At 33.5% G+C, this 24,725-nt stretch overlaps 1 protein-coding gene across 1 annotated transcript in view; it reads right to left on the bottom strand.

The window, feature by feature from the left end:
- Window positions 1-2,276: 2,276 nt before the first annotated feature.
- Window positions 2,277-24,725, bottom strand: part of LOC135133100 (uncharacterized) — a 50,809-nt gene continuing 28,360 nt past the window's right edge. The window contains exons 2-3 of the mRNA XM_064061362.1: window positions 4,135-4,253; window positions 2,277-3,633 (exon numbers count right to left, since the gene is read on the bottom strand). Of these exons, the coding sequence (XP_063917432.1) occupies window positions 3,488-3,633; window positions 4,135-4,195 (207 nt within the window). The 5' untranslated portion in view covers window positions 4,196-4,253 and the 3' untranslated portion in view covers window positions 2,277-3,487. The remainder of the gene's footprint in view (window positions 3,634-4,134; window positions 4,254-24,725) is intronic.

Genomic DNA, 24,725 nt, shown 5'->3' with positions numbered 1-24,725 from the left:
AGAATTGAAGAATTGAAAAATGGGAAATCGCTATTTCCTTACACAAATTTGCCATTTTAAACATGTTTTAATTTTCATATTGGGAAAAGGAGTCTAACAAAAACAAGGCAAAATATAAGCCCCGCCCACCCGCCCTATTGAAATTGTGATAATTTTTTTAAATCGCCGTGAATCAAGGAGGGGGAGCTTAACTGCAAAATACTTATTTCTTTACAAGAAATTAAAAACATGTTTTTGAGTAACGTGCTGCTCAAAGAATACTATGTACATTTAGAAACACAGGCTAAATATATACCCCGCCCGCCCACCCCATCCCAATTGTGATTATTTTTTTATTCTTAGAAACTTAAAACACGTTTAAAATGGTAAATTTTTGTAAGGAAATATGGATTTTGCAATTAGGCTCCGCCCCTAGCTGTGGCAACGAATGAAAACTTACTATTTTAGATCAGGTATGGGTGGAGCTTAATCTTCTCTTAATCTCGTCTGTCCGTCTGTCGTCTGTACCAATTTTAATTATATATAATATCAAAAACTACTACACCGAAAAATTTAAACATCGAAAAACAAAAAATCGAGTATCTTAAAAAACGAAAAAAATTAAAGAATCGAAAAATTGGAAAACACAAAAATTGTGAAACAGAAAAATTAGAGAATCGTCAAAATTTTAAAATCGAAAAATTGAAATATCGAGAAACTGAAAAATTAAAATCGAATAAACCAAGAAGTGAAAAATGTTAAAAATTATAAATATTAGATACATATTTAAAAGGAAAACTAGAAAAATCGCAAATCAAAAATCGAAAAACTGAGAAATTGAAAAAATTCAAACCGAAAACAAAAAAATATATAAAATCGAAAAATTGTAAAAACAAAGAAAATGAAAAACCAAAACGAAAAATTTAAAATCGAAAATTTGAAGAAATGAATCGAAGAATTGAATAAATGAAAAAATTTTAAATTCAATAATTGAAAAAGTGAAAATTTTTTGAAATTATTCTTATTACGCAGTTAAAATGATAAATAGAAAAACTGCAAATTGAAAACTCGTGAAAGTGCAAACTGAAAAATTGCCAAATTAATTTTTCGATATTTTAAATGTATATATTATATTTTCGGATTTCTCGATTTTTCGGTTTTTCAATTTTCTATTACTATTAGAATTTAATTTTTGTAATCTTCTAATTTTAGATTTTCCAATTTTTTGATGTTTGGAATTCTCAATCTTTTGATTTTTCGACTTTTCGATTTCTCGATTTTTCGGTTTTTGTGAATTTGCAATGTTAGATTTTCGATCTTAAATTTTTCAATTTTTCAGTATTTTAAATATTAGATTTTCGGATTTTCCGATTTCTAAATTTTCCGATATTTCAGTTTTACGTTTTTCAATTTTTGTTTTTAAAACTGCAATTTTTTGATATCCCCATTATTTGATTTTTCAGTTTTTCAATTTTTCAGTTTTCAAATTTGTCGATTTTTCAGTTACCAATTTTCCAATTTTTTTATTTTTTCAATTTCCGATTTTTTGACTTTTCGCTCTCTCGATTTTTCAATTTATTATTTATTAATTTTTCGATGTTTCAGTTTTGACACTTTGTCAATTTTTGGACTTTTCGATTTTTTGAGGTGTTGATTTCTGGGTTTATGAATTCTTCAATTCTTGAATTTCCCAATATTTTAATTTTTCTATCTTTCAGTCCTTTTGTTCTGCAATTTTTCGATCTTGAATTTTTCAATTTTCGATTTCTGGTTTTAATGTTTTCTTAATATACACAGTATTTTTTAAATAACACCATACTCAAAAACATTCTTACATGGTAATTTCTTGTAGAGAAATAATAAGGATTTTGCATTTAATTTCTGCTACTTTGGCTCGGACGATTAAAAAATCATCACAATTGAGACCGGGTGGGTGGGCGGGGCTTATATTTTGCCTTTTTTCTTAACATACGTAGTCGCCTTTTCAGAACAAGAACCTTAAAACATGTTTAAAATGGTAAATTCTTGTAGACAAATATGGATCTTGCAATTAAGCCCCGCCCCTCGATCTGCCAACGAATGAAAAATTCATCACAATCTTTGACTTAATTTTTTTCTTAATATACACAGTATTCTTTGAACAACACGATACTCAAAAGCATGTTTTTAATTTCTCGTAGAGAAATGAGGATTTTGCAGTTAAGCTCCCGACGAATACAAAAAATCATCACAATCGAGAAAGGGTGGGTGGGCGGGGCTACATTTAGTCTTTTTTTCTTAATATGTGTAGACTTATTTCCACAATAAGAAACTTAAAATGGTAAATTTTTGTTGTAATCAATGGCAACTTTGCAACGTCAACGGAAACAGCAACTTCTTTACTGTAAAACCGGCTTTAGTTGCAGGAAAAATGAGGTTATGTTGTCGTCATTGTTCACTGCGGCGAAAGTAAAGCTCTTCAACAGTCAAGAGTTGAACGGCAGCTAGAAACTTTTATTTGATTTATGTGTGCGCTTAAGTGATGGCAGTTTTATTTGCAATTTAATGTTTTATAGTTCCTTCGGTCGTAAAAGTTTTAATAGGTTTCCATAACGCTTTAAGTAAAAGTTGCTCATGGGAAGTTTACAGTGTTGCACGACGGAGTTTGTTATTAGTGAATTGAATTAAGTTTTCAGCTGTGTTTACCGATTCTACGACTGTTTTAATAATTAAAATTACGCGCCCTAGTTTTAGTAATTGAATTAATTGATTAATTAATCATAATTTATTTATTTTTTAGTTACCGAGTGCAATTTTTTCGTATTTTTGAGTACAATAGTCTGCAGCTGCTATTACTGTCTTTGTAAATAATTCTCCAAGTTGAGCAATGAAACGCGAGATTAAGACTTCACAGCAACAACTCCCTCATTTCCAAGTCGTAAAGTCGATAATTACGGTACGGTTTAAGCCGCCTTAAATTTACCACAAAGTATACAGTGGAGGAATTGCACCCCTCTATACATACATAGTCTATACATAAAACTACCCTAGAACTACCCTGGTAAATCTGCGTTACCGTGGTCATTTAGCTTAGTGTTTATTGGCACAGGATTGTAACCTTCAGTTTTATCACAAAGATTTTAAACTCACCCTCGAAAGCAACGGATCAGTCGATAAACAGTAATAACTCAGGAGCATGGCTTAACCTCTGCCAGAAGTGTCGAAGAACAGAAAACCCTCTGAATTTATTGTCGAGAAAGATGGATGAGTTCGAATTGTGTTGGCGCGTTTAGTATTTAGTTTTTACTGAGCAATTTAGATGAGTCGTTTGGACGGGGCGTCGAGGTTTGCCCGCCAAGCAGCAGCGGAGAACCATAAAAGCCAAGTTTGACGATAAGTTGACGGAAAATTTCAGCGATGTCTCCGCTAAGTGAGTTGTTGCCTGTCGGACAAATCCCAGACGCCCGCTACACAGGAGGTCTAAAGGTTTCTACCTATACATAGTTCTATACACTTAAAGTGGGGCAATTCATGCCGTGATGTAGTACTCTCTCCTCTGTATGCACTTTTCTCGCATTATGTAGCAAAGCGCTATGGTGATGAGGACTGCGATAGCGATTCCCATTCCTATGCTGACCCAAATAATCTCTTCGTTGATACCCTGGTACGAGCGGCCTGCAACAGCAAATAACAATAAAACGTGGGCGGTTTTCTCTTTAACGAAGCGAAGTGCCGGATTTTCGAGATTGATCGCATTGATTTCCGCCGAAAAGATTGAAAGGGAAACAGTCGCTCTAATCGAGGAAAGTTGCGAAAAACGGCTCCAGATGTGGCGCCGAGAATTTTTAACTGGCGAAGTTGGTAGGATTTAATGAGGGGTGGCGATTTGCATTGGACGCGGATTAATTCGGAATTTCCAACGTGTTGATTCAAAAGAGATTCTATAGTTTCACACAGGACTTCCTATTCTAAGTAAACTTGGCCGAAAAATGACCCTCCTGTCAAATCAACGCCCACTCCCTCATTTGCAACCCTTTCAACGCCGTCTTCACCCCACCCCCCCTGATTTACAATTAGCTGCTGCGTCTCTAATTTGCGGCGATCGCGTCCCGAATTTAAACGAAGTCGAAGAATACTGAAGCTGAAGATTCATCCCCCGCAATTCATTACTCTCACCATTGTATCCGTTGGAGATAATGCCGGTAACTTTTCCAGCTACTCTGCCCCCGACAGGCATCCTGCTGCAGTTCGGCGGCGGCGACCCTAGTATTTATGTTGGCCCTGGCCCATTCATCCTGAAAATAAATGTCGCTTCAGAGGACGTCTTGTGCTGTCCGAAATGCAGACGTACACAAATTTGCTTTTGTTGCGCTGCCGGAAAACTTGACGTTTCCAACTTTTTCCGGGGATTTGTGTAGTCCGGGAAGGGGTCGGGCGGCGGGCGGAGGCTCGATCTGCATGGGAACGGCGGTTTTCGGATTTTAGGAAGTTTTCAGGTGGTTCGGGCGGTTTATAGGGGGTGGGTCGACAGTGTTTTGTTTGTTTCGGAGGGATGTTCGGCGGAGTTTATTGGTGTTTTGGTTGTGTACGAGTTTGGTACAAGCTGACAAATTTTAAAAATTGGTCGAAAGGTATTTCTACAGAATTTCCCTCGTTTATGAAGTACAGTCCAACGAATACAGCTTTTCTGATAAATTATAAAATTTGATTTTTTTTGCTGGATTTTACTTCTTCGTGATAACCTCAATGGCATAAAAACAACATGGAAGGTACTAGTCACAGACTAATGGAAAAAAGAAGGTTTCACATTAAAAAAAACATTTGACGTCCCCGAGAACGTTTTAAAATTTTTAAAAATAAAATTGGGACCCCCGAGAAGATTTTACATTTTAAAAAAATACAGCTGGGACCCCAGAAAAAGTTTCACATTCTTAAAAATACCCTTTTGGGGTCCCTGAGAAGGTTTCACATTCTTAAAAATATACATTTAGGACCCTCGAGAAGGTTTTACATTTAAAAAGAAAGACATTTGACGCCCCCGAGAAGGTTTTACATTTAAAAAAGATATTTGACGTTTCCGAGAAAGTTTTACATTTTCAAAGATATATATTTGGGGTCCCTGAGAAGGTTTGCCATTAAAAAAAAATACATTTCACGCCCCCGAGAAGGTTTTACATTTATAAAGATATACAGTTGGGAGCCCCGAGAACGTTTCACATTCAAAAAAGATATTTGACGTTTCCGAGAAGGTTTTACGTTTTCAAAAATATACATTTGGAGTCCCTGAGAAGGTTTCCCATAAAAAAAAAAACATTTGACGCCTCGAGAAGGTTTTACATTTATAAAAATAGACAGTTGGGACCCCGAGAAGGTTTCACATTCAAAAAGGACATTTGACGTTTCCGAGAAGGTTTTACAGTTTCAAAAATATACATTTGGGGTCCCTGAGAAGGTTTCCCATTACAAAAAAAATTCATTTGACTTCCCCGAGAAGGTTTTACATTTAAAAAGAAAGACAATTGGGACCCCCGAGAATGTTTTACATTTATTTTTTAAAAATACATTTGGGACTCCCGAGAAGATTTTACGTTTTTAAAAAAGACAACTGGGGCCCCTGAGAAGGTTTCACATTCTTAAAAGTATACATTTGACGCCCCCGAGAAGGTTTTACATTTTTAAAATAGATAATTGGGATCCCCGAGAAAGTTTCACATTCTTAGAAATATATATTTGGGACCCTCGAGAAGGTTTTACATTTAAAAAGAAAGACAATTGTGTCCCCGAGAAGGTTTTACATATATTTTTAAAAATGACAACTGGGACCCCTGAGAAGGTTTCACATTCTTAAAAATATACATTTGGGACCCTCGAGAAGGTTATACATTTAAAATGAAAGACATTTGACGCCCCCGAGAAGGTTTTACATTTTTAAAAAAGACAACTGGGACCCCTGAGAAGGTTTCACATTCTTAGAAATATACATTTGGTGCCCTCGAGAAGGTTTCACATTTAAAAAGAAAGACAGTTGACGCCCCCTAGAAGGTTTCACATTTTGAAAAAAGACAACTGGAACCCCTGAGAAGGTTTCACATTTTTAGAAATATACATTTGGTACCCTCGAGAAGGTTTTACATTTAAAAAGAAAATCAGTTGTGACCCCGAGAAGGTTTTACATTTATTTTAAAAAAATACAGTTGGGACCCCCGAGAAGATTTTACATTTTTAAAAAAGACAACTGGGACCACTGAGAAGGTTTCACACTCTTAAAAATATACATTTGGGATCCTCGAGAAGGTTATACATTTAAAATGAAAGACATTTGACGCCTCCGAGAAGGTTTTACATTTTGAAAAAAGACAACTGGGACCCCTGAGAAGGTTTCACATTCTTAGAAATATACATTTGGGACTCTCGAGAAGGTTTTACATTTAAAAAGAAGGACAGTTGTGACTCCGAGAAGATTTTACATTTATTTTAAAAAAATACAGTTGGGACCCCCGAGAAGATTTTACATTTATAAAAAGACAACTGAGACCCCTGAGAAGGTTTTACATTCTTAAAAGTATACATTTGACGCCCCCGAGAAGGTTTTACATTTTTAAAATAGATAATTGGAATCCCCGAGAAAGTTTCACATTCTTAGAAATATATATTTGGGACCCTCGAGAAGGTTTTACATTTAAAAAGAAAGACAATTGTGACCCCGAGAAGGTTTTACATTTATTTTTAAAAAAGACAACTGGGACCCCTGAGAAGTTTTACATTCTTAAAAATATACATTTGGGACCCTCGAGAAGGTTATACATTTAAAATGAAAGACATTTGACGCCCCCGAGAAGGTTTTACATTTAAAAAAAAACAACTGGGACCCCTGAGAAGGTTTCACATTCTTAGAAATATACATTTGGTGCCCTCGAGAAGGTTTCACATTTAAAAAGAAAGACATTTGACGCCCCCTAGAAGGTTTCACATTTTGAAAAAAGACAACTGGAACCCCTGAGAAGGTTTCACATTTTTAGAAATATACATTTGGTACCCTCGAGAAGGTTTTACATTTAAAAAGAAAATCAGTTGTGACCCCGAGAAGGTTTTACATTTATTTTTAAAAATACACTTGGGACCCCCGAGAAGATTTTACATTTTTAAAAAAGACAACTGGGACCACTGAGAAGGTTTCACACTCTTAAAAATATACATTTGGGATCCTCGAGAAGGTTATACATTTAAAATGAAAGACATTTGACGCCTCCGAGAAGGTTTTACATTTTGAAAAAAGACAACTGGGACCCCTGAGAAGGTTTCACATTCTTAGAAATATACATTTGGGACTCTCGAGAAGGTTTAACATTTAAAAAGAAGGACAGTTGTGACCCCGAGAAGATTTTACATTTATTTTAAAAAAATACAGTTGGGACCCCCGAGAAGATTTTACATTTATAAAAAGACAACTGAGACCCCTGAGAAGGTTTCACATTCTTAAAAATATACATTTGGGACCCCCGAGAAGGTTTTACATTTAAAAAGAAAGACATTTGACGCCCCCGAGTAGGTTTTACATTTTTAAAAAAGACAGCTGGAACCCCTGAGAAGGTTTCACATTCTTAGAAATATACATTTGGGACCCTCGAGAAGGTTTTACATTTAAAAAGAATGACAGTTGTGACCCCGAGAAGATTTTACATTTATTTTAAAAAAATACAGTTGGGACCCCCGAGAAGATTTTACATTTTTAAAAAGACAACTGGGACCCCTGAGAAGGTTTCAAATTCTTAGAAATATACATTTGGGACCCTCGAGAAGGTTTTACATTTAAAAAGAAAGACAGTTGTGACCCCGAGAAGGTTTTACATTTATTTTTTAAAAATACATTTTGGACCCCCGAGAAGATTTTACATTTTTAAAAAAGACAACTGGGACCCCTGAGAAGGTTTCACATTCTTAAAAATATACATTTAGGACCCTCGAGAAGGTTTTACATTTAAAAAGAAAGACATTTGACGCCCCCTAGAAGGTTTTACATTTAAAAAAGATATTTGACGTTTCAGAGAAAGTTTTACATTTTCAAAAATATACATTTGGGGTCCCTGAGAAGGTTTGCCATTAAAAAAAAAACATTTGACGCCTCCGAGAAGGTTTTACATTTATAAAAATAGACAGTTGGGACCCCGAGAAGGTTTCACATTCAAAAAGAACATTTGACGTTTCCGAGAAGGTTTTACAGTTTCAAAAATATACATTTGGGGTCCCTGAGAAGGTTTCCCATTACAAAAAAAGTTCATTTGACTCCCCCGAGAAGGTTTTACATTTAAAAAGAAAGACAATTGGGACTCCCGAGAATGTTTTACATTTATTTTTTAAAAATACATTTGGGACTCCCGAGAAGATTTTACATTTTTAAAAAAGACAACTGGGGCCCCTGAGAAGGTTTCACATTCTTAAAAATATACATTTAGGACCCTCGAGAAGGTTTTACATTTAAAAAGAAAGACATTTGACGCCCCCTAGAAGGTTTTACATTTAAAAAAGATATTTGACGTTTCAGAGAAAGTTTTACATTTTCAAAAATATACATTTGGGGTCCCTGAGAAGGTTTGCCATTAAAAAAAAAACATTTGACGCCTCCGAGAAGGTTTTACATTTATAAAAATAGACAGTTGGGACCCCGAGAAGGTTTCACATTCAAAAAGAACATTTGACGTTTCCGAGAAGGTTTTACAGTTTCAAAAATATACATTTGGGGTCCCTGAGAAGGTTTCCCATTACAAAAAAAGTTCATTTGACTCCCCCGAGAAGGTTTTACATTTAAAAAGAAAGACAATTGGGACTCCCGAGAATGTTTTACATTTATTTTTTAAAAATACATTTGGGACTCCCGAGAAGATTTTACATTTTTAAAAAAGACAACTGGGGCCCCTGAGAAGGTTTCACATTCTTAAAAGTATACATTTGACGCCCCCAAGAAGGTTTTACATTTTTAAAATAGATAATTGGGATCCCCGAGAAGGTTTCACATTCTTAGAAATATATATTTGGGACCCTCGAGAATGTTTTACATTTAAAAAGAAAGACAATTGTGACCCCGAGAAGGTTTTACATTTATTTTTAAAAAAGACAACTGGGACCCCTGAGAAGGTTTCACATTCTTAAAAATATACATTTGGGACCCTCGAGAAGGTTTCACATTTAAAAAGAAAAACATTTGACGCCCCCTAGAAGGTTTCACATTTTGAAAAAAGACAACTGGAACCCCTGAGAAGGTTTCACATTTTTAGAAATATACATTTGGTACCCTCGAGAAGGTTTTACATTTAAAAAGAAAATCAGTTGTGACCCCGAGAAGGTTTTACATTTATTTTTAAAAAATACACTTGGGACCCCCGAGAAGATTTTACATTTTTAAAAAAGACAACTGGGACCCCTGAGAAGGTTTCACACTCTTAAAAATATACATTTGGGATCCTCGAGAAGGTTATACATTTAAAATGAAAGACATTTGACGCCCCCGAGAAGGTTTTACATTTTGAAAAAAGACAACTGGGACCCCTGAGAAGGTTTCACATTCTTAGAAATATACATTTGGGACTCTCGAGAAGGTTTTACATTTAAAAAGAAGGACAGTTGTGACCCCGAGAAGATTTTACATTTATTTTAAAAAAATACAGTTGGGACCCCCGAGAAGATTTCACATTTTTAAAAAGACAACTGGGACCCCTGAGAAGGTTTCCCATTCTTAGAAATATACATTTGGGACCCTCGAGAAGGTTTTACATTTAAAAAGAAAGACATGTAACGCCCCCGAGAAGGTTTTACATTTAAAAAGAAAGACATTTGACGCCCCCGAGTAGGTTTTACATTTTTAAAAAAGACAGCTGGAATCCCTGAGGAGGTTTCACATTCTTAGAAATATACATTTGGGACCCTCGAGAAGGTTTTACATTTAAAAAGAAAGACAGTTGTGACCCTGAGAAGGTTTTACATTTATTTTTAAAAAATACAGTTGGGACTCCCGAGAAGATTCTACATTTTTAAAAAAGACAACTGGGACTCCTGAGAAGGTTTCACATTCTTAAAAAAAAATGTGTCGTTTCCGAGAAGGTTTTATATTTTTAAAGAAGACAAATGGGACCCAGGGGAATGTTTCACATTAAAAAAAGACATTTGGGGCTCCCGAGAAGGTTTAGATTTTTAAAAAACACAATTGAGACTTTCGAGAATGTTTCACGTTAAAAAAAACATTTGGCGCTCCCGAGAAGATTTCGCATTTTAAAAAAGACAATTGGGACCCCTGAGAAGGTTTCATATTCTTAAAAATATACATTTGGGGCCACCGAGAAGGTTATACATTTAAATAGAAAGACAGTTGGGACTCCAGAGGTTTGACATTAAAAAAACGACCTTTGACGCCTCTGAGAAGGTTTTACATTTTTAAATAAGACAATTGAGATCCCGACAAGGTTTCACATTAAAAAAAGACATTTGGCGCGTTCGAGAAGGGTTTACACTTTTTTCGACACAATTTCCCTCGCCCATAAATTACAGCTTGTTAAATCCAGATCTTTCGAAAAATTAAAAAAATTGGGAATTTTATAGTTTTTTATGGGAATCATTAAGCTAAAATAAATTATTATGTATATATTTATGGTACTTGTGATTTAAGACAAATAGCGATAACACTTATCAACTTGCAGACGTGAGAGTGAAACAGAAACTAAACTAAAAGATGTTTTCTACGAATTGGAATAACCGAATCACAATGCCGACGGTCCAGACTTTTTTATTGTTCTGACATCCGCTTATTGAATAAAACACTACATCTTATTTCGATTTTCGATGTTGTAATTCACATTTGGTTAATTATAACTTGTCTAGATCTAGGGAAGGCTCAGCATCCTTTAGCTTCCCTCTAACTGCGGCCTTGTCTAGGTATTATGAAATATCGAGAAAATATGAAAGTACCAAATTGCTCGATGGACTCCATTACTGTATGTCCTTATGTTATCCCCGATAAGTGAAATATGAATCCAATGATGAATTACAAGTAAAAACTGATCATAATTCAAAGATTTCAAATCATTCGGTTTTGCAGATTCAAAATTAAATTGCAAAATGTTTTGATTTTTTGAAAATTTGGTTAGGGTATGATATTCCTAATACATATAAATACAAAATTTATGGACGGACAGACGGATAGACGGACAGACAGACAGACAGACGAAAACAGGAAACCTATCTCTTCGTATTCTAAGGATAATGAAAGGTCAAGAAGTAGAAATCCATTGTTGGAGGTGCGTGTGTGTATGGAGAGAGTAGCGAGCTTCGCTCGCTCCGTTGCGAATTGAGAACGTTCTTTTCCTCACCTTTTAATCAACAAATTAAAAATAAATTATTTCGATAAATTGTTGCAATGAATCTCATCAACGTTCCGTCCTGCACTTAATCCCTCGAAAATTCAATTCTAACCTAAATAAGTTTAAACCGGCTTTAAAAGCAATCCTAGCGACTGCAAAAATAACCTCTTCAAATCGACATTTCTATAAATAACTCCGACATGAATCCCGCTTCAATTCCCGGGCTTCATAAATATCGCTTTCCGTCGACATCTTCATTAGCAACAAACTTGAAGAAACTCGAACGTAAAAATCGCATTTTTCATCGTTTCAACTAACGACGATTTATTCCACCTTCAGTGCAACCAAACACAAAAAGTGATGCGCCGGGAAACGATTTCCTCTTCCTCCCGCAGCTCGTCAATTATTAACGCGCAAACAGCCACATATTTCCCGCAACCCCTTCGGCGCATTTCCCCGTCTTAAACCCTCCCGTTTTTTCCCAAGTAATTACACCTGCTCTTGAAACGTTCGCACTGCGAAATATTAATTAGGCCGCGTAGGACGGTTCAACGTCGATTTTTTCGTAAAATAATGGCTTTCAACGGCTCACTTTCGCCGCGATTTCGCTGAGCTCGATAAAACTTCAATGTTGCCGGATTAAATTACTCGTGCGTGAAGATTTCCTTCGAGTTAAACTTATAGTGTGGTTTTACGGCCGGACAAAATGCTAGCGACAATCCGACGAATTAGCCGAAAGTGGCACTAATCCGAGGGATTAATGCAAATCGCGACCGCCAACCAGCGGATTTTTGCAGGGGCGCTGATGAGGTAATTTGCATAGAGCGGCACGCCCGGGATGACATTATTAGATGATAGACGCGACGCAGGATTCACGTGCCGCTTGTCCTAGATGGCACCAGATGTTACACACTTGACGGTTTTATTATTTCTAGTCGTAAAGTTGCTATCTAAATAATGAAAAATGGCAAGATTAATGGATTAGTCGTCATTTGGTCGTAATGTTTCTCTGAAGTTTGTCAAGGTTTTGCTACGAGTTTGTCGGAAAGTTTATTAATAAGCCATAATTGGGTTTTGTAGGTGGACGATTTCGAATGACGTGAGATTTTTTCCTGCAGGAATTCTGTTTTCTTTATTGAGGAGCGTACAAACGAATGCTTGCTTTTATTGTGTGCTTATGGAGTGGTTAGAAGGATTTTGTGATGTTTTGTTCTGAAAGTAGGGCGTAGAAGAATCACGCAAGAACCTGTCGTAGCGCTGGAAACAACCTGAAAACACTTTGTAGCTTATTGTGTGGAAATATATGAGGCGGAAACGATTTCATTTTGCTTTTATTAAAGGAGATAACGGTTCAAGGTTACGTGCGAAGACGAAAAGTTGTAAAAATATTGTCAGTTTGTTTGAGAGAGAATTCATTTTCCGGATTGATGAAAGATTGCGGCAGAATTTATTATTCTCTTGATTTAGTGTTCAAGCTTGATTTAGTAGCAACAACATCGAGCTTTAGAAGCTCCAAGGCCACACTTGCAGGCGTGTTTTATGTCCTTCGCTGGATTTTATATTACTATAAGAATTTCCAGTTTCCACGTCCGGATGCCTCCACATAAGTCTGAATACAATATTCGCGCTTGCGCACTCCCATTTTTCAAAAGGTTTGTCTCAAAAACTCTCTGTAGTGTTCCAGCAGGAATAAGAGGATTTTCATAAAATATGACCGTAAGACCTCCGAGCGTCTTTACGAAAGTATTAATAAAACTTCGGTTCCTATCTCTCGAGATTTTACAACATATCGAAACAGCGAATTTATTTCTAATAAAATTTCACGAGGCCAATAATGGTCGCGCTTTTAGCACTCGCCGGGTTTCTCCTGCTCATCTTTTCGTCTTCTGTCACGTAACAAACGTTTTGTCAAAGAAGCTTTTCAATCACGATTTCACCAAGTCGTGGCGAAAAACAGGATGATGAATGTTTTTCGCGAGCGACCGTCCGAGAGTTCGAATTGCAGTGTCAAGTCTCTTCCTGGAAAAGTTCGAATGTGTTTTTGAGGCGGATACGAATTAATGGAATTCCAAGCAACGCTTTTTGTTGGTTAATTCGACGGGAATTGATCGATGTATTGTTGAGATTAAAGCGATTTATTAAAGGTGTGACGTTGTTCGTGCCATCCGACCGACTGCGCCATTTCGTAGGACGTGAAAAAATACGCGAATCTCTCGTCTTAATTAATTATAAAATACTCGAAGTCGACGATAAAAAACAGACGCAAAAAATTACCAACTTCCCCGTCCGGCGGTTCTTTGCTCTATGAAAATTTAATTTTTAAATTCTCGTCTGGCGCGTTTCTTTCGTTTTCTGACTATTATGTACGGGGCTATATATTACGTGTGACGATTTTATGAGTCGCTCTAACTTTAAAGAGAGATTGATGATCAATCATTCTTCGGAAGCTACCCTGTGTAGATATGATCGCTTTGTGAGTTATTTTTTATGAAGACTTCGCCTATTCATGATGTCGTTGGGGGTTTTATGGAAGTTACTTATCGGAGTGGGGGTGGCAGCTGTGGACAAGTTTTAATAGCTAGAACTTGATTAAAAATAAATTACATTCAGCGTTTTGCAAAAATTAAACCCTTGCACAATTATAGCGGTGATGGCTTCATTTTGAAATTAAAAAAAGAGAAAAATTGAAAACTCCATTAAAACCCGCGCCTGGAATAGGAAATATTGAAATTTAAGGTCGAAGGTAACGCATCAGAATACAAACCCAAATCACACCAAGCCAAATGCAAAAATACATTTACACATAAATGGAAAGTCCGCAATTCTGGTGGATGCGCCGGGTCACAGCCAGTTGGCAAACTTGAAATTCTAACAGTTTAGTTTACTTAAATTGTGAATGCATAAATTTAGTTACGAGACAATAGAATTTCAAAACAATTAGCGAGTGCACGGAAAAACAACAACTTTGTAAGTTTGTTTGTATTTAACAAGGCATGTGGAGAACTGCGTAATAGGGTACAAAGCTCTAGTAGCAATGTTAACACGACTGTTTTTAGAGTAACGCTCGCGTAGGTAAAATCAATAACGCAGTTTGGTGTTCTTTTTTACCGTTTGTATGAGGATTATATGATCTGTAAAATATAAGTTTCATACTTTTTCGATCGTCGCCACACTGAAAATTTCATAAGAGACAGATGACTGACGGACAGCCGGAAAATGAATAAAACATGAATTGAATATTCGTCAAATTTCCCGTTGCATCAATCCGAAAAACGCTTTAAATGCTGTTGATTTCTGCCACATAATCAAATAATATTTTTTCTATAGTAGATGGTAAAAGTCTTTTGATCGATGAGACAACCGGTTAAGTAAAGTCTAAAACTGAGAGGCGGCACGTTTCCATGGATTTTACTTTTTCGTGATAACTTCTATGGAGTAAAAATAATATAGAAGGTACTAGCCACAGTATAATAGAAAAAAATAAGGTTTCACTGTTTAAATAAAGGACACTTGGGGCCCCCGAGAAGGTTTCACATTCTTAAAAAAAGACCTTTGGCGCCCCCGAGAAGGTTTTACATTTTTAAAACAGACTGCCGATGAAGAAGTCACTGGGAGTGTTAAAAATAGAAGTAACGCAGCGCAAATATCTGGTAAACTACTCGTTAAAAAATTATTGTCTATAAACAGAAACTTAGCAATATCTGTAATTTTAGTTATTTTTTGCTGAATAATTTCACCAACAACAATGTTTTTAAAACTAACATTTGTTCACAGATTGCACTAAAAATATCTTCTTCGTATTAGTTTACCAACTTTGATGCTGCCTCCACCAATTCTTCGTCTGTACTATTCGATACTTTCATTTTCCCGATTTTTTAATTTTCATTTTCTGGATTTTATATCGCATTTTTTCGTTTATTCAATTTTTCACATTTTCAATTCCTCGATTTTCTAATTTTCAATATTTAGATTTTACAATAATTTTCGTGTTTTCGACCGCAATTTTTCGATCTTTAAGTTTCTCAATTTTTAATCTTTCGATTTTTGGATTTTCCGTTTCTTCAATTTCTCAAGTTTTTAGATTTCTCAAAGCTTTCATTTTATACTTTTGCGTTTTTTCATTTTGAGTTTTCAATTTTACAATTTTTCTATTTTATAACTTTTCCGTTTTGTTTATTCGGAAAGTAGAAAATTCGAAAAATTGAAAAATCGGAAAATTAAAAAATTGGAAAAAATTGAAAAAACAAAAAATTGCAAAATCGATAAAACGGAAATTCGAATGGAATTTGTTTTTACGATTTTTTAAGCTTCGATTTTTTACATTTTTTAATCTGTATTTCAATTTTTCGATTTTTGGAATTTTCTGTTTCTCATATCTAGGTGTATCGATTTTTTTAGTTTTTCGATTTTTCCGGTTATCTTTTTTTTAAGTAAATATTTTAATTTTGAATTTTCCGATTTCGGCCTATTTCGATTTCTCGATCTTTTGAAGTCTCAGAAGTTTTCGATTTCGATTTCTTGGTTTTTTGATTTTCAAAATTTTCGATTTTCTAGTATATATTTTAAATTTTCGATTTTTTAATTTTCCATTTTTCGCTTTTATAATCTTTGTTTCGATTTCCCGATTTTAATTTTTTAATGTGTTTCACTTATTCCATTTTTGGAATTTTCGATTTCTCATATCTCAATTTTCCAATTTTAAACATTTTTCGATTTCTCGATTTTTAAGTTTTCGCTATCTCAATTTTTCAACATCGCAATTTTAAGAATTTTTAATTTCTATATTTTTCAGATTTGCGATATTTTCATTTTCCCGATCTTGATTTTAGATCACAATTTTTCATTTTTCCATTACCTTTATTTTTTCAATGTTTCTTTGGATTTTATAATTTTTTGTTTATTCAATCTTTTACATTTTCAATCTTTGATTTTTTAAGCTCTTGATTTCCAATTTTTTTATTTTTCGAAGCTTTGATTTTGTACTTTTTCGTTTTTTCAGTTTTACAATTTTTCGATTTTGTTTATTCGAAAAGTTAAAAACTCGAAAAAATGAAAAATTGATCAATGAAAAACTAAAAACCGAGAAACTTAAAAATCCAAAAAAAATTAATGAATTGAAGAATGGGAAAGAAGAAAAACCATTCGAATTGAAAAATTGGAAAATCCAAAAATTGGAAAATCGAAAAATTATAGAATCTTGAAAATTGTGAAGTCCAAAAACGGTGACATTCAAACACCGAAAAATTGAAAAATTCCAAAAACGAAAAACTGAAAAGCGAACAACTTTAAAAATTACAATTATTAGGAGTGTTACATAACTAAAATGAAAACTATAAAAACTGCAAATGAAACGGAAAATTGAAAGCCGAAAATTGAAAAATTAAAGAAAATTAAAAACCCACACGAAAAATTGCAAATCGAAAAACTGACGAAATTAAAAACTGAAAACTCGTGAAATTTGCAAACTCTAAAATTAGAAACATCCAAAAGTTGGAAAATCAAAAACTGAAAAATCGAGAAATCGAAAATTTTCAAAACTGAAAAGTCGAAAGATTGAAAAATCGAAATTTTGGAAAATCGAAAAACCGAGGAATTCAAACTGAAAAAAGATCGAAAATTCAAGATGTCGAAAAATCTAAATATCTAAAATTTAAAAAATAGAAAAATTACAATCACGAAAAATTTAACATTAAAAAAAAACACAAAATTAAAAAGCCGAAAAATCGAGAAATTGAGAAATGGAAAAATGAAAATTTAAAAAAGCCAAAGATTGAAAAGCATAAAAAAAATTAAAATCGGGAAATCGGAACGTAAAAAAATAAAATCGAAAAATTGATAAATTTTAAATTTAAAAATTCGAAAACTTGAAAAACTGAAGAAATGAAAAACTAAAAAATCGACAAATTGAAAAATCTCAAAACTGAAAAGTCGAAAAATTGAAAAACCCAAAAATCGATTTCCGGTAAGTCGAAAAATCTCAAATTTAAAAAGTTGAAAAATGAAAATATCAAAAAACTGAAAAATACAGAAATTCTCAAAATTGAAATGTTGAAAAATTGAGAAATCGAAAACTTGAAAAATCCAGAAATCGAGAAAAAGAACGAAAAGTAAATCACTGAAAAACAAAAGAATAGAACAACTTTTTCCTGTATGTATGGCCACTTTTATATCTTCTCGTACGAAAAAAGTGGTCTGCCGTTTCCATGTGTCTGTCTGTATGTCTGTAATCTCCGAAACTGCTGGACTGATTGTTGTCAAACTTTCTATATATATTGTTTTTACTCTAGAGGTTATCACGAAAAAGTAAAATCCAGCAAAATGAAATTAAAACCTTAATCTCAAATTGAGTTATATTGTTAGTGCACACTGCCTTTAATTTAGAGCTATGAAAATTTAAGTCTGATTAATATTAAAACTTTACGACTGACATTTACATAGATAGTGTTAAATGCCCAAACTATGTAAATTCGCAATTCACCCAGACGACACTAATTCACGTGAATATTTCAAACTCAACACATTTACATCGATTTACATTTCACACAAAATCGCGATTACCGATGTGTGTACAAATTTTCTCCGGTTCTCACCACGTAAAAGTGTCCAAATCCCGCGATTTAAACGTACCTCGAACATGTCCCATAAATCCGACACCGCTCCGACAATTTTCCCACAAATTCGACAATTTCCGCAAAAACCTCTGCATAATTTCGCCGTAATCGTCGTCTGTTTCCCCGCCGTCCACACCCATTCGACTCTAATTTATCTGCCTCGGGCCGAAAAATCTCCACAAAATATAGTTTTATTGCACCGAAAACACTAAACCTTGCCTTTGGCGCACATTTGCGTGATCGTACGATTCCTCCTTGTTATCCCATCCGGCGTCCTCATGCCTAAGGCATCAAACTTCGCTCCGCTCGACATTCAGGCGAGTTCTTGCACAAAATTACGTGACGTGGCGGCCAAATGCAGTCTGGCTTGGGTGACAGCTGATGGCTTCGTCTCCGAGGAGTCTACTAGATTAAACTCCGCTTTCCTTAGTAATAATAATAATAATAATGCTAAATTTTGATGGCGGGTGCTTGATATCGATCAAAAGGGGCAAATATTTGTACAACGAGAGCAAGCTTTAAAACAATTTCTTGCCTGTAAAAATTCAAATTCGGGTTGGCGAGCACCCAAACAATAAGTTTCCTGGGAGAGGTTTAGTTTGGGACTGTTAGAGCAAATAACGACGTTCTGCATTGGGGAAGTTGGCAAAGAGCAAAAAGAGATGTCATGGAACGTTGGATATCGTCGGCAAAACGAGGAACGTTATGTATGTTTTGAAATGCATAATGTATTTCGTTTGGCTAAGTTTCCAGGGAGTTTGTTTTCGTGTAATGTTTTAATTAGTCGGGGATGAAAGAGACGGTTTTATGGCGGATAAGTGGGTTAAGAACGTGATGGCTGTATAAATTGTGGGTGAATTTTTTGAGGTGGATCGTTTTTCCTTTGAGCTTTAGTTTCCGCGATAAATCCATGTAAAGTTTTAATGAGGTCGAGATATCTCGTGCGAGCTTTTATTACTTAATTTGCATGGCAGGCAGCGTTTCTCTGACGAAATTGGGAATGGCTAATTTTTGCTAAAAATTGGTCGAAGCTTATTTCGACAGAGCTTTCTTCACCTGTGACGTGAAGCTCAACAAATCGCGCTTCATTCAATTATATATTTGTTTCCATTTTTCATACTTTTTTGTTTCTTCAGCATTTCGATTTGCAATTTTTCCAGTTTTCAAGTATCAATTTTTGAGTTTTTCGGTTTTCCAACTTGATTTAAATTTTTAGATTTCACAATTTTTGATTTGAGCTTCACGAGTTTTTGATTTGCAATTTTTCGTTTCCGTTTTTTATTGTCTCTATTTTTTCAATTATTCAATTTTTCAGTTTGCCATTTTTCGATTCGACTTTTATTTTTTTTTTCGAGTTTTCATTTTTAAATTTTTCAGTTCTTCGATTTCCCAACTTTGGGAAGTTTCAATTTTTAGATTTTGAAGTTTTTTGATTGCAATTTCACGAGTTCTCAATTTTTGATTATTCAGTTTTTCGATTTTTCAATTTTTCATTCCTTTAGTTTTTCGATTTGGAATTTTTTGTTTCGGTTTTTTTATTTTCTTTATTTTTTCAATTATTCGATTTTTTCAATGTTTCAATTTATTGTTTTACGATTTTTCAATTTGTCATTTTTCTTGTCACTTTATTTTTAGATTTCGCGATTATTCTATTTAAAATTTCTCTAGTTTTTTATTTTTAAATTTTCAATTTTTCGATTGGTTAATTTTTAATTTCTTCAAATTTTCAGTTTGCAATTTTTCGTGTCGGTTTTTTATTTAATTTTTTTTACAATTTTTCGATTTTTCATTTTTTTATTTTTTGTTTTTTTTCCAATGTTTTCAAATTTCTGTTTCTTCAAATTTTCGAATCGGAATTTTTCGATTTTGAATTTTTTGTTTCTTCAATTTTACGAGATGCAACTTCGATTTTTCATTTTTTAATATTTTTGTTTTTTCAATTGTAATGATTTCAAATTTTCGTTTCTTCATATTTTTGAATTGTAATTTTGCAGCAATTTTTCATTTTTTTTTTGTTTCCTCAATTATACGACATGCAACTCCTCGAGTTTTCATTTTAAAATTTTTCAGTTCTTTGATTTCCCAACTTTTGGAAGTTTTAATTCTTTAGTTTTTCGATTTTTCAATTTTTTTTGTTTTCTTCAATTTTACGACATGCAACTATTCGATTTTTCATTTTTTAATTTTATTGTTTTTTCATTTTCAGTGTTTTCAAATTTTCGTATCTTCAATTTTTCAAATTAAAATTTTTCAATTTTTTTTGTTTCTTCAATTTTACGATATGCAACTCTTCGAGTTTTCATTTTAAAATTTTTCAGTTCTTAGATTTTCCAACTTTTGGAAGTTTCAATTTTTGGGTTTTGAAATTTTTTAATTGCAATTTCAGAAGTTTCCAATTTTTAATTTTTTAGTTTTTCAATGTTCCATTTTTTTGTGTTTCCTTCAATTTGACGACATGCAACTTCGATTTTTCGATTTTTCAATTTTTTTTGTTTTCTTCAATTTTACGATATGCAACTATTCGATTTTTTATTTTTTAATTTTATTGTTTTTTCATTTTCAGTGTTTTCAAATTTTCGTATCTTCAATTTTTCGAATTACAATTTTTCAATTTTTCTTTTTTTTTCTTCAATTTTACGATATGCAACTCTTCGAGTTTTCATTTTTAAATTTTTCAGTTCTTAGATTTTCCAACTTTTGGAAGTCTCAATTTTTAGGTTTTGAAATTTTTTGATTGCAATTTTACGAGTTTTCAATTTTTAATTTTCTAGTTTTTTGATTTTTCAATTGTTTTTTTGTTTTCTTCAATTTTACGATATGGAACTCCTTGATTTTTCAGTTTTTATTTTTTTGTTTTTCACTTTCAATGTTTTCAAATTTTTGTGTCTTCAATTTTTCTAATTGCAATTTTCATTTTTTTGTTTCTTCAATTTTACGACATGCAATTCTTCAAGTTTTCATTTTGAAATTTTTTAGTTCTTGAATTTTTCAACTTTCGAACTTTAAATTTTTAGGTTTGAAATTTTTTAATTGTAATTTCAGGATTTTTCAATTGTTAATTTTTTAGTGTTTCAATTTTTCATTTTTTTTTGTTTACTTCAAATTTACGACATGCAACTCCTCGAGTTTTCATTTTAAAATTTTTCAGTTCTTTGATTTTTCAACTTTTGGAAGTTTCAATTTTGAGGTTTTGAATTTTTTATTGCAATTTCACGAATTTTCAATTTTTAATTTTTTAGTTTTTCGATTTTTCAATTTTTATTTTTTTTTGTTTTCTTCAATTTTACCACATGCAACTCTTCGATGTTTCATTTTTAAATTTTTTAGTTCTTTGATTTCCCAACTTTTGGAAGTTTTAATTTTTAGGTTTTGAATTTTTTTATTGCAGTTTTACGACATGCAACTATTCGATTTTTGATTTTTTAATTTTATTGTTTTTTCATTTTCAGTGTTTTCAAATTTTCGTATCTTCAATTTTTCATTTTTTTATTTCTTCAATTTTACGACATGCAATTCTTCGAGTTTTCGTTTTTAAATTTTTCAGTTCTTCGATTTTCCAACTTTAAGAAGTTTCAATCTCTGTTTTGAAATTTTTTGATTGCAATTTTAGGAGTTTTCAGTTTTTAATTTTCTAGTTTTTCGATTTTTCAATTGTTTTTTTTTTGTTTTCTTCAATTTTACGATGTGCAACTCCTTGATTTTTCAGTTTTAATTTTTTGTTTTTTCATTTTCAATATTTTAAAATTTTTCAGTTCTTGGATTTTCCAACTTTTGAAAGTTTCAATTTTTAGGTTTTGAAATTTTTTAATTGCAATTTCAGGAGTTTTCAATTTTTAATTTTTCGATTTTTCAATTTTAATTTTTTTTGTTTCCTTCAATTCTACGACATGCAACTCTTCGAATTTTCATTTTTTAATTTTTTTGTTTTTTCACTTTCAAAGTTTTCAAATTTTCGTTTCTTCAATTTTTCCAATTGCTATTTCTCAGTTTTTTATTTTTTTTGTCTAGTAATAATTATAATTTTTAAAATTTTCACTTTTTCGTTTATTCGATTTTTTAATTTTTCGATTGTTAATTATTTAATTACTCCATATTTAAGTCTTCAATTTTCGATCTTTCAATGTTACAGATTTTCGAATTTACAATTTTGATGATTCCATAATTTTTCGATTTTACAATTTTTGGGTTTTTCAAATTTTTCGATTGATTAATTTTTTCGAATTTTAGGTTTCTCGATTTTTAGTATTTCAATGTCTCAATTTTTCGTTTCTTAAGTTCTTCGATTTGCAATTTTTTGATTTTCCACTTACTCGATTTTTCAACTTTTCCAATCAATAAAATGGAAAAATTGCAAAACTGTAAAACTGAAAACTCAAAAATGAAAACTTTGACAAATCTAAAAATTGGAGATCAAGAACTCGAAAAATTGAAAAATGGAAAGATTAAAAATTGAGAAACCTAAAAATCCAAAAACTGCAAAATCGAAAAGACGAAATATTGAAAATTAAAGAAATCGGAAAATCGGACAATTGAGAAATTCAAAAATTGCAAAATTGAAAAATTCAAAAATTGGAAAACCGAGGAATGATTGAAAATTTGAAAAATTCAAAAATCGAAAGAAACATTGAGACAATGAAGTAAATGAAAAACGAGAAACTGTGATGTAAAATCGAGAAAATGAAAACTGAAAGATCGGGAAATGGAAAATAAAAATCAAGAACTTGAAAAATTGAATAAACGAAAAAATATGAAACATTGAAAAATGGAAAAACTGAAATGAAATCAAAGAAAGTGAAAAAACGAAAAGTTCTGCTATCAAAAAACTGTAAAATCCAAAAAAAGGAAAAATGAAAAATTGTAATAAAAAAATTGGTCGAAGGTAAATAACTCTAGAATTTTCAAAAAATTATAAGATTTGACTTCGCAAATTTTATTTTTTTATGGTTGTCAATTTTTTGGAAGGAGATAAACGAATGAATTTTGATTAACGATTTACCAGGATTACTAGAACTCTAAAACGTTTGCAAGATTTTAAACCACATGTGAAGGAGTATTTTATTTTATTTTATAAAACTGAAATATTATTTGGTAATGTAAATTTTGGGGGTGACGTCATCCTATTGTTGGTGGGGATGTTTATCTAAATTTTGATTGACGTTTGATCATCTACACGATATTCCTAATATACACATAAAATTCGACCACAATCGTTCGTTTCGTATTATAGGGGTCATGAAACATCGAGAAAACATAAACGTACCAGTCGTCCAGGCACTCAGGAAATAAAACTGAGGAACGAATTAACTGTAATTTTTCCCATTTTCTGATTTCACAATTCCATCACCTCGTTAGCTTTGTGTCGCCTTCACCTTCCCCCACCCCCATAATCCCACCCCAACTTCAAAGCGCCAACTGTGAAACACCAACTTTCACCGATAAAAATGCCCTCTCACAATGCGTCAGCGATCCCGCACAATTAAAGCACGCTCGAATGAATAAAACATGCCTGCCGCCATTTTGTACGCCATTTTCTCGAGCACAGAGCGCGTAACGAATTTAACGAATTTAGGAAAAGCCGTTAATTGATCTCGGACGGTTCGTTTTGCGCGTGGTTAGCGCCGCTAATCCCCGACCCCCGGCTCAACCCCCATTGAACTGCCACTTTTGACATTTACAAGAGACATGGCTAACCGCGATCTAATAAATATTTAAGAACGAGCCGAAGAAAAGGGGCGCAATTCTGGCGTCGAGCGTCGGAAGATCTTTTCAATGAGGGTTAGTGGCGCCGAATTGCGATTTGGTCAAGGAAAATTGCGCCGGGGTGGGTAAACAGGGGGTTAATGACGCTTAATGGCGTCTGTGTGAGTGCGCTTTGGTGATAAATGGGACGTGTTGCACGGAAATGGAAATAAATCAAAATAACTAACGCGATCAATAACTGTTTGGGGCGGAATTACGTATAAATTTGGTTTTTGGTTTGATGGCTAGTAAAATTTGTGGCGTATTTCGGGACGGTAAGTGCACTTGGAACGAGCTATATTTCACTGTTCGAACGACACGAAATGGAAAAGCTAAGTTTAACGACAAGTTAACTGAGATACTGATTCATATTTACGCCTGCACCCCCCACTTGGCAATTATCTCGGCGCTGCGAATATTAGCAACAACGGTAATCAAACCTCGTAAACTCGACATCGCCCCAGATAACAAGACCAAAGGGGATGCTTTAGGGGCGCACTTAGCGGAAGAGGATATAGGGCCGACACACGACTGCCATTTCTGTTTACCTTGACGGGAAATTCGCTCGCAAGTCACTTCATTAAATCCGAGCTTCTCTAACAAATTTCCCTACGACCAAGCCATGTGTGAATTCACAGAAGTTCCGTAATGGCGAATAACGCACACAAGACTGAACGTCAACGGAATATCGAGAAAAGGTTATCGGTACTTCGGGATCCTCCATCATGTTTCATAAATGAACGCTCGTCTAACTTGTACGAATAAAATACCAAGACTGTATTATTAATTCGGGTCGTTTGGCAAAAACGTTGAAGGAAGGGGCTGCATTTAACGCTACATTGCGAACAACAAAGAATGGGCGTTCACACGGACCGTTAACATAATCGCCAGTGTAGAAAGAACGAAAGAACTTTAATTTTTTTTTAAAGTTGAGTTGACAAAAACACGCCGTTAAAAATCTGGGGTTGCAAGAACAAATAGTCGAGGATACTTCACGAGGTACTTTTACGTTCTAGGTAACCCCATCGCGATAAAATAAATTACCAGGGTTTTATAAATGTGGTGATTG

This window comes from Zophobas morio, unplaced genomic scaffold (genome assembly GCF_036711695.1).
Source record: "Zophobas morio isolate AGI-343-1 ecotype UQ-CSIRO unplaced genomic scaffold, CSIRO_AGI_Zmor_V1 ptg000021l, whole genome shotgun sequence".
Taxonomy (NCBI): domain Eukaryota; kingdom Metazoa; phylum Arthropoda; class Insecta; order Coleoptera; family Tenebrionidae; genus Zophobas; species Zophobas morio.
This window is presented reverse-complemented; position numbering and strand designations above follow the sequence as displayed.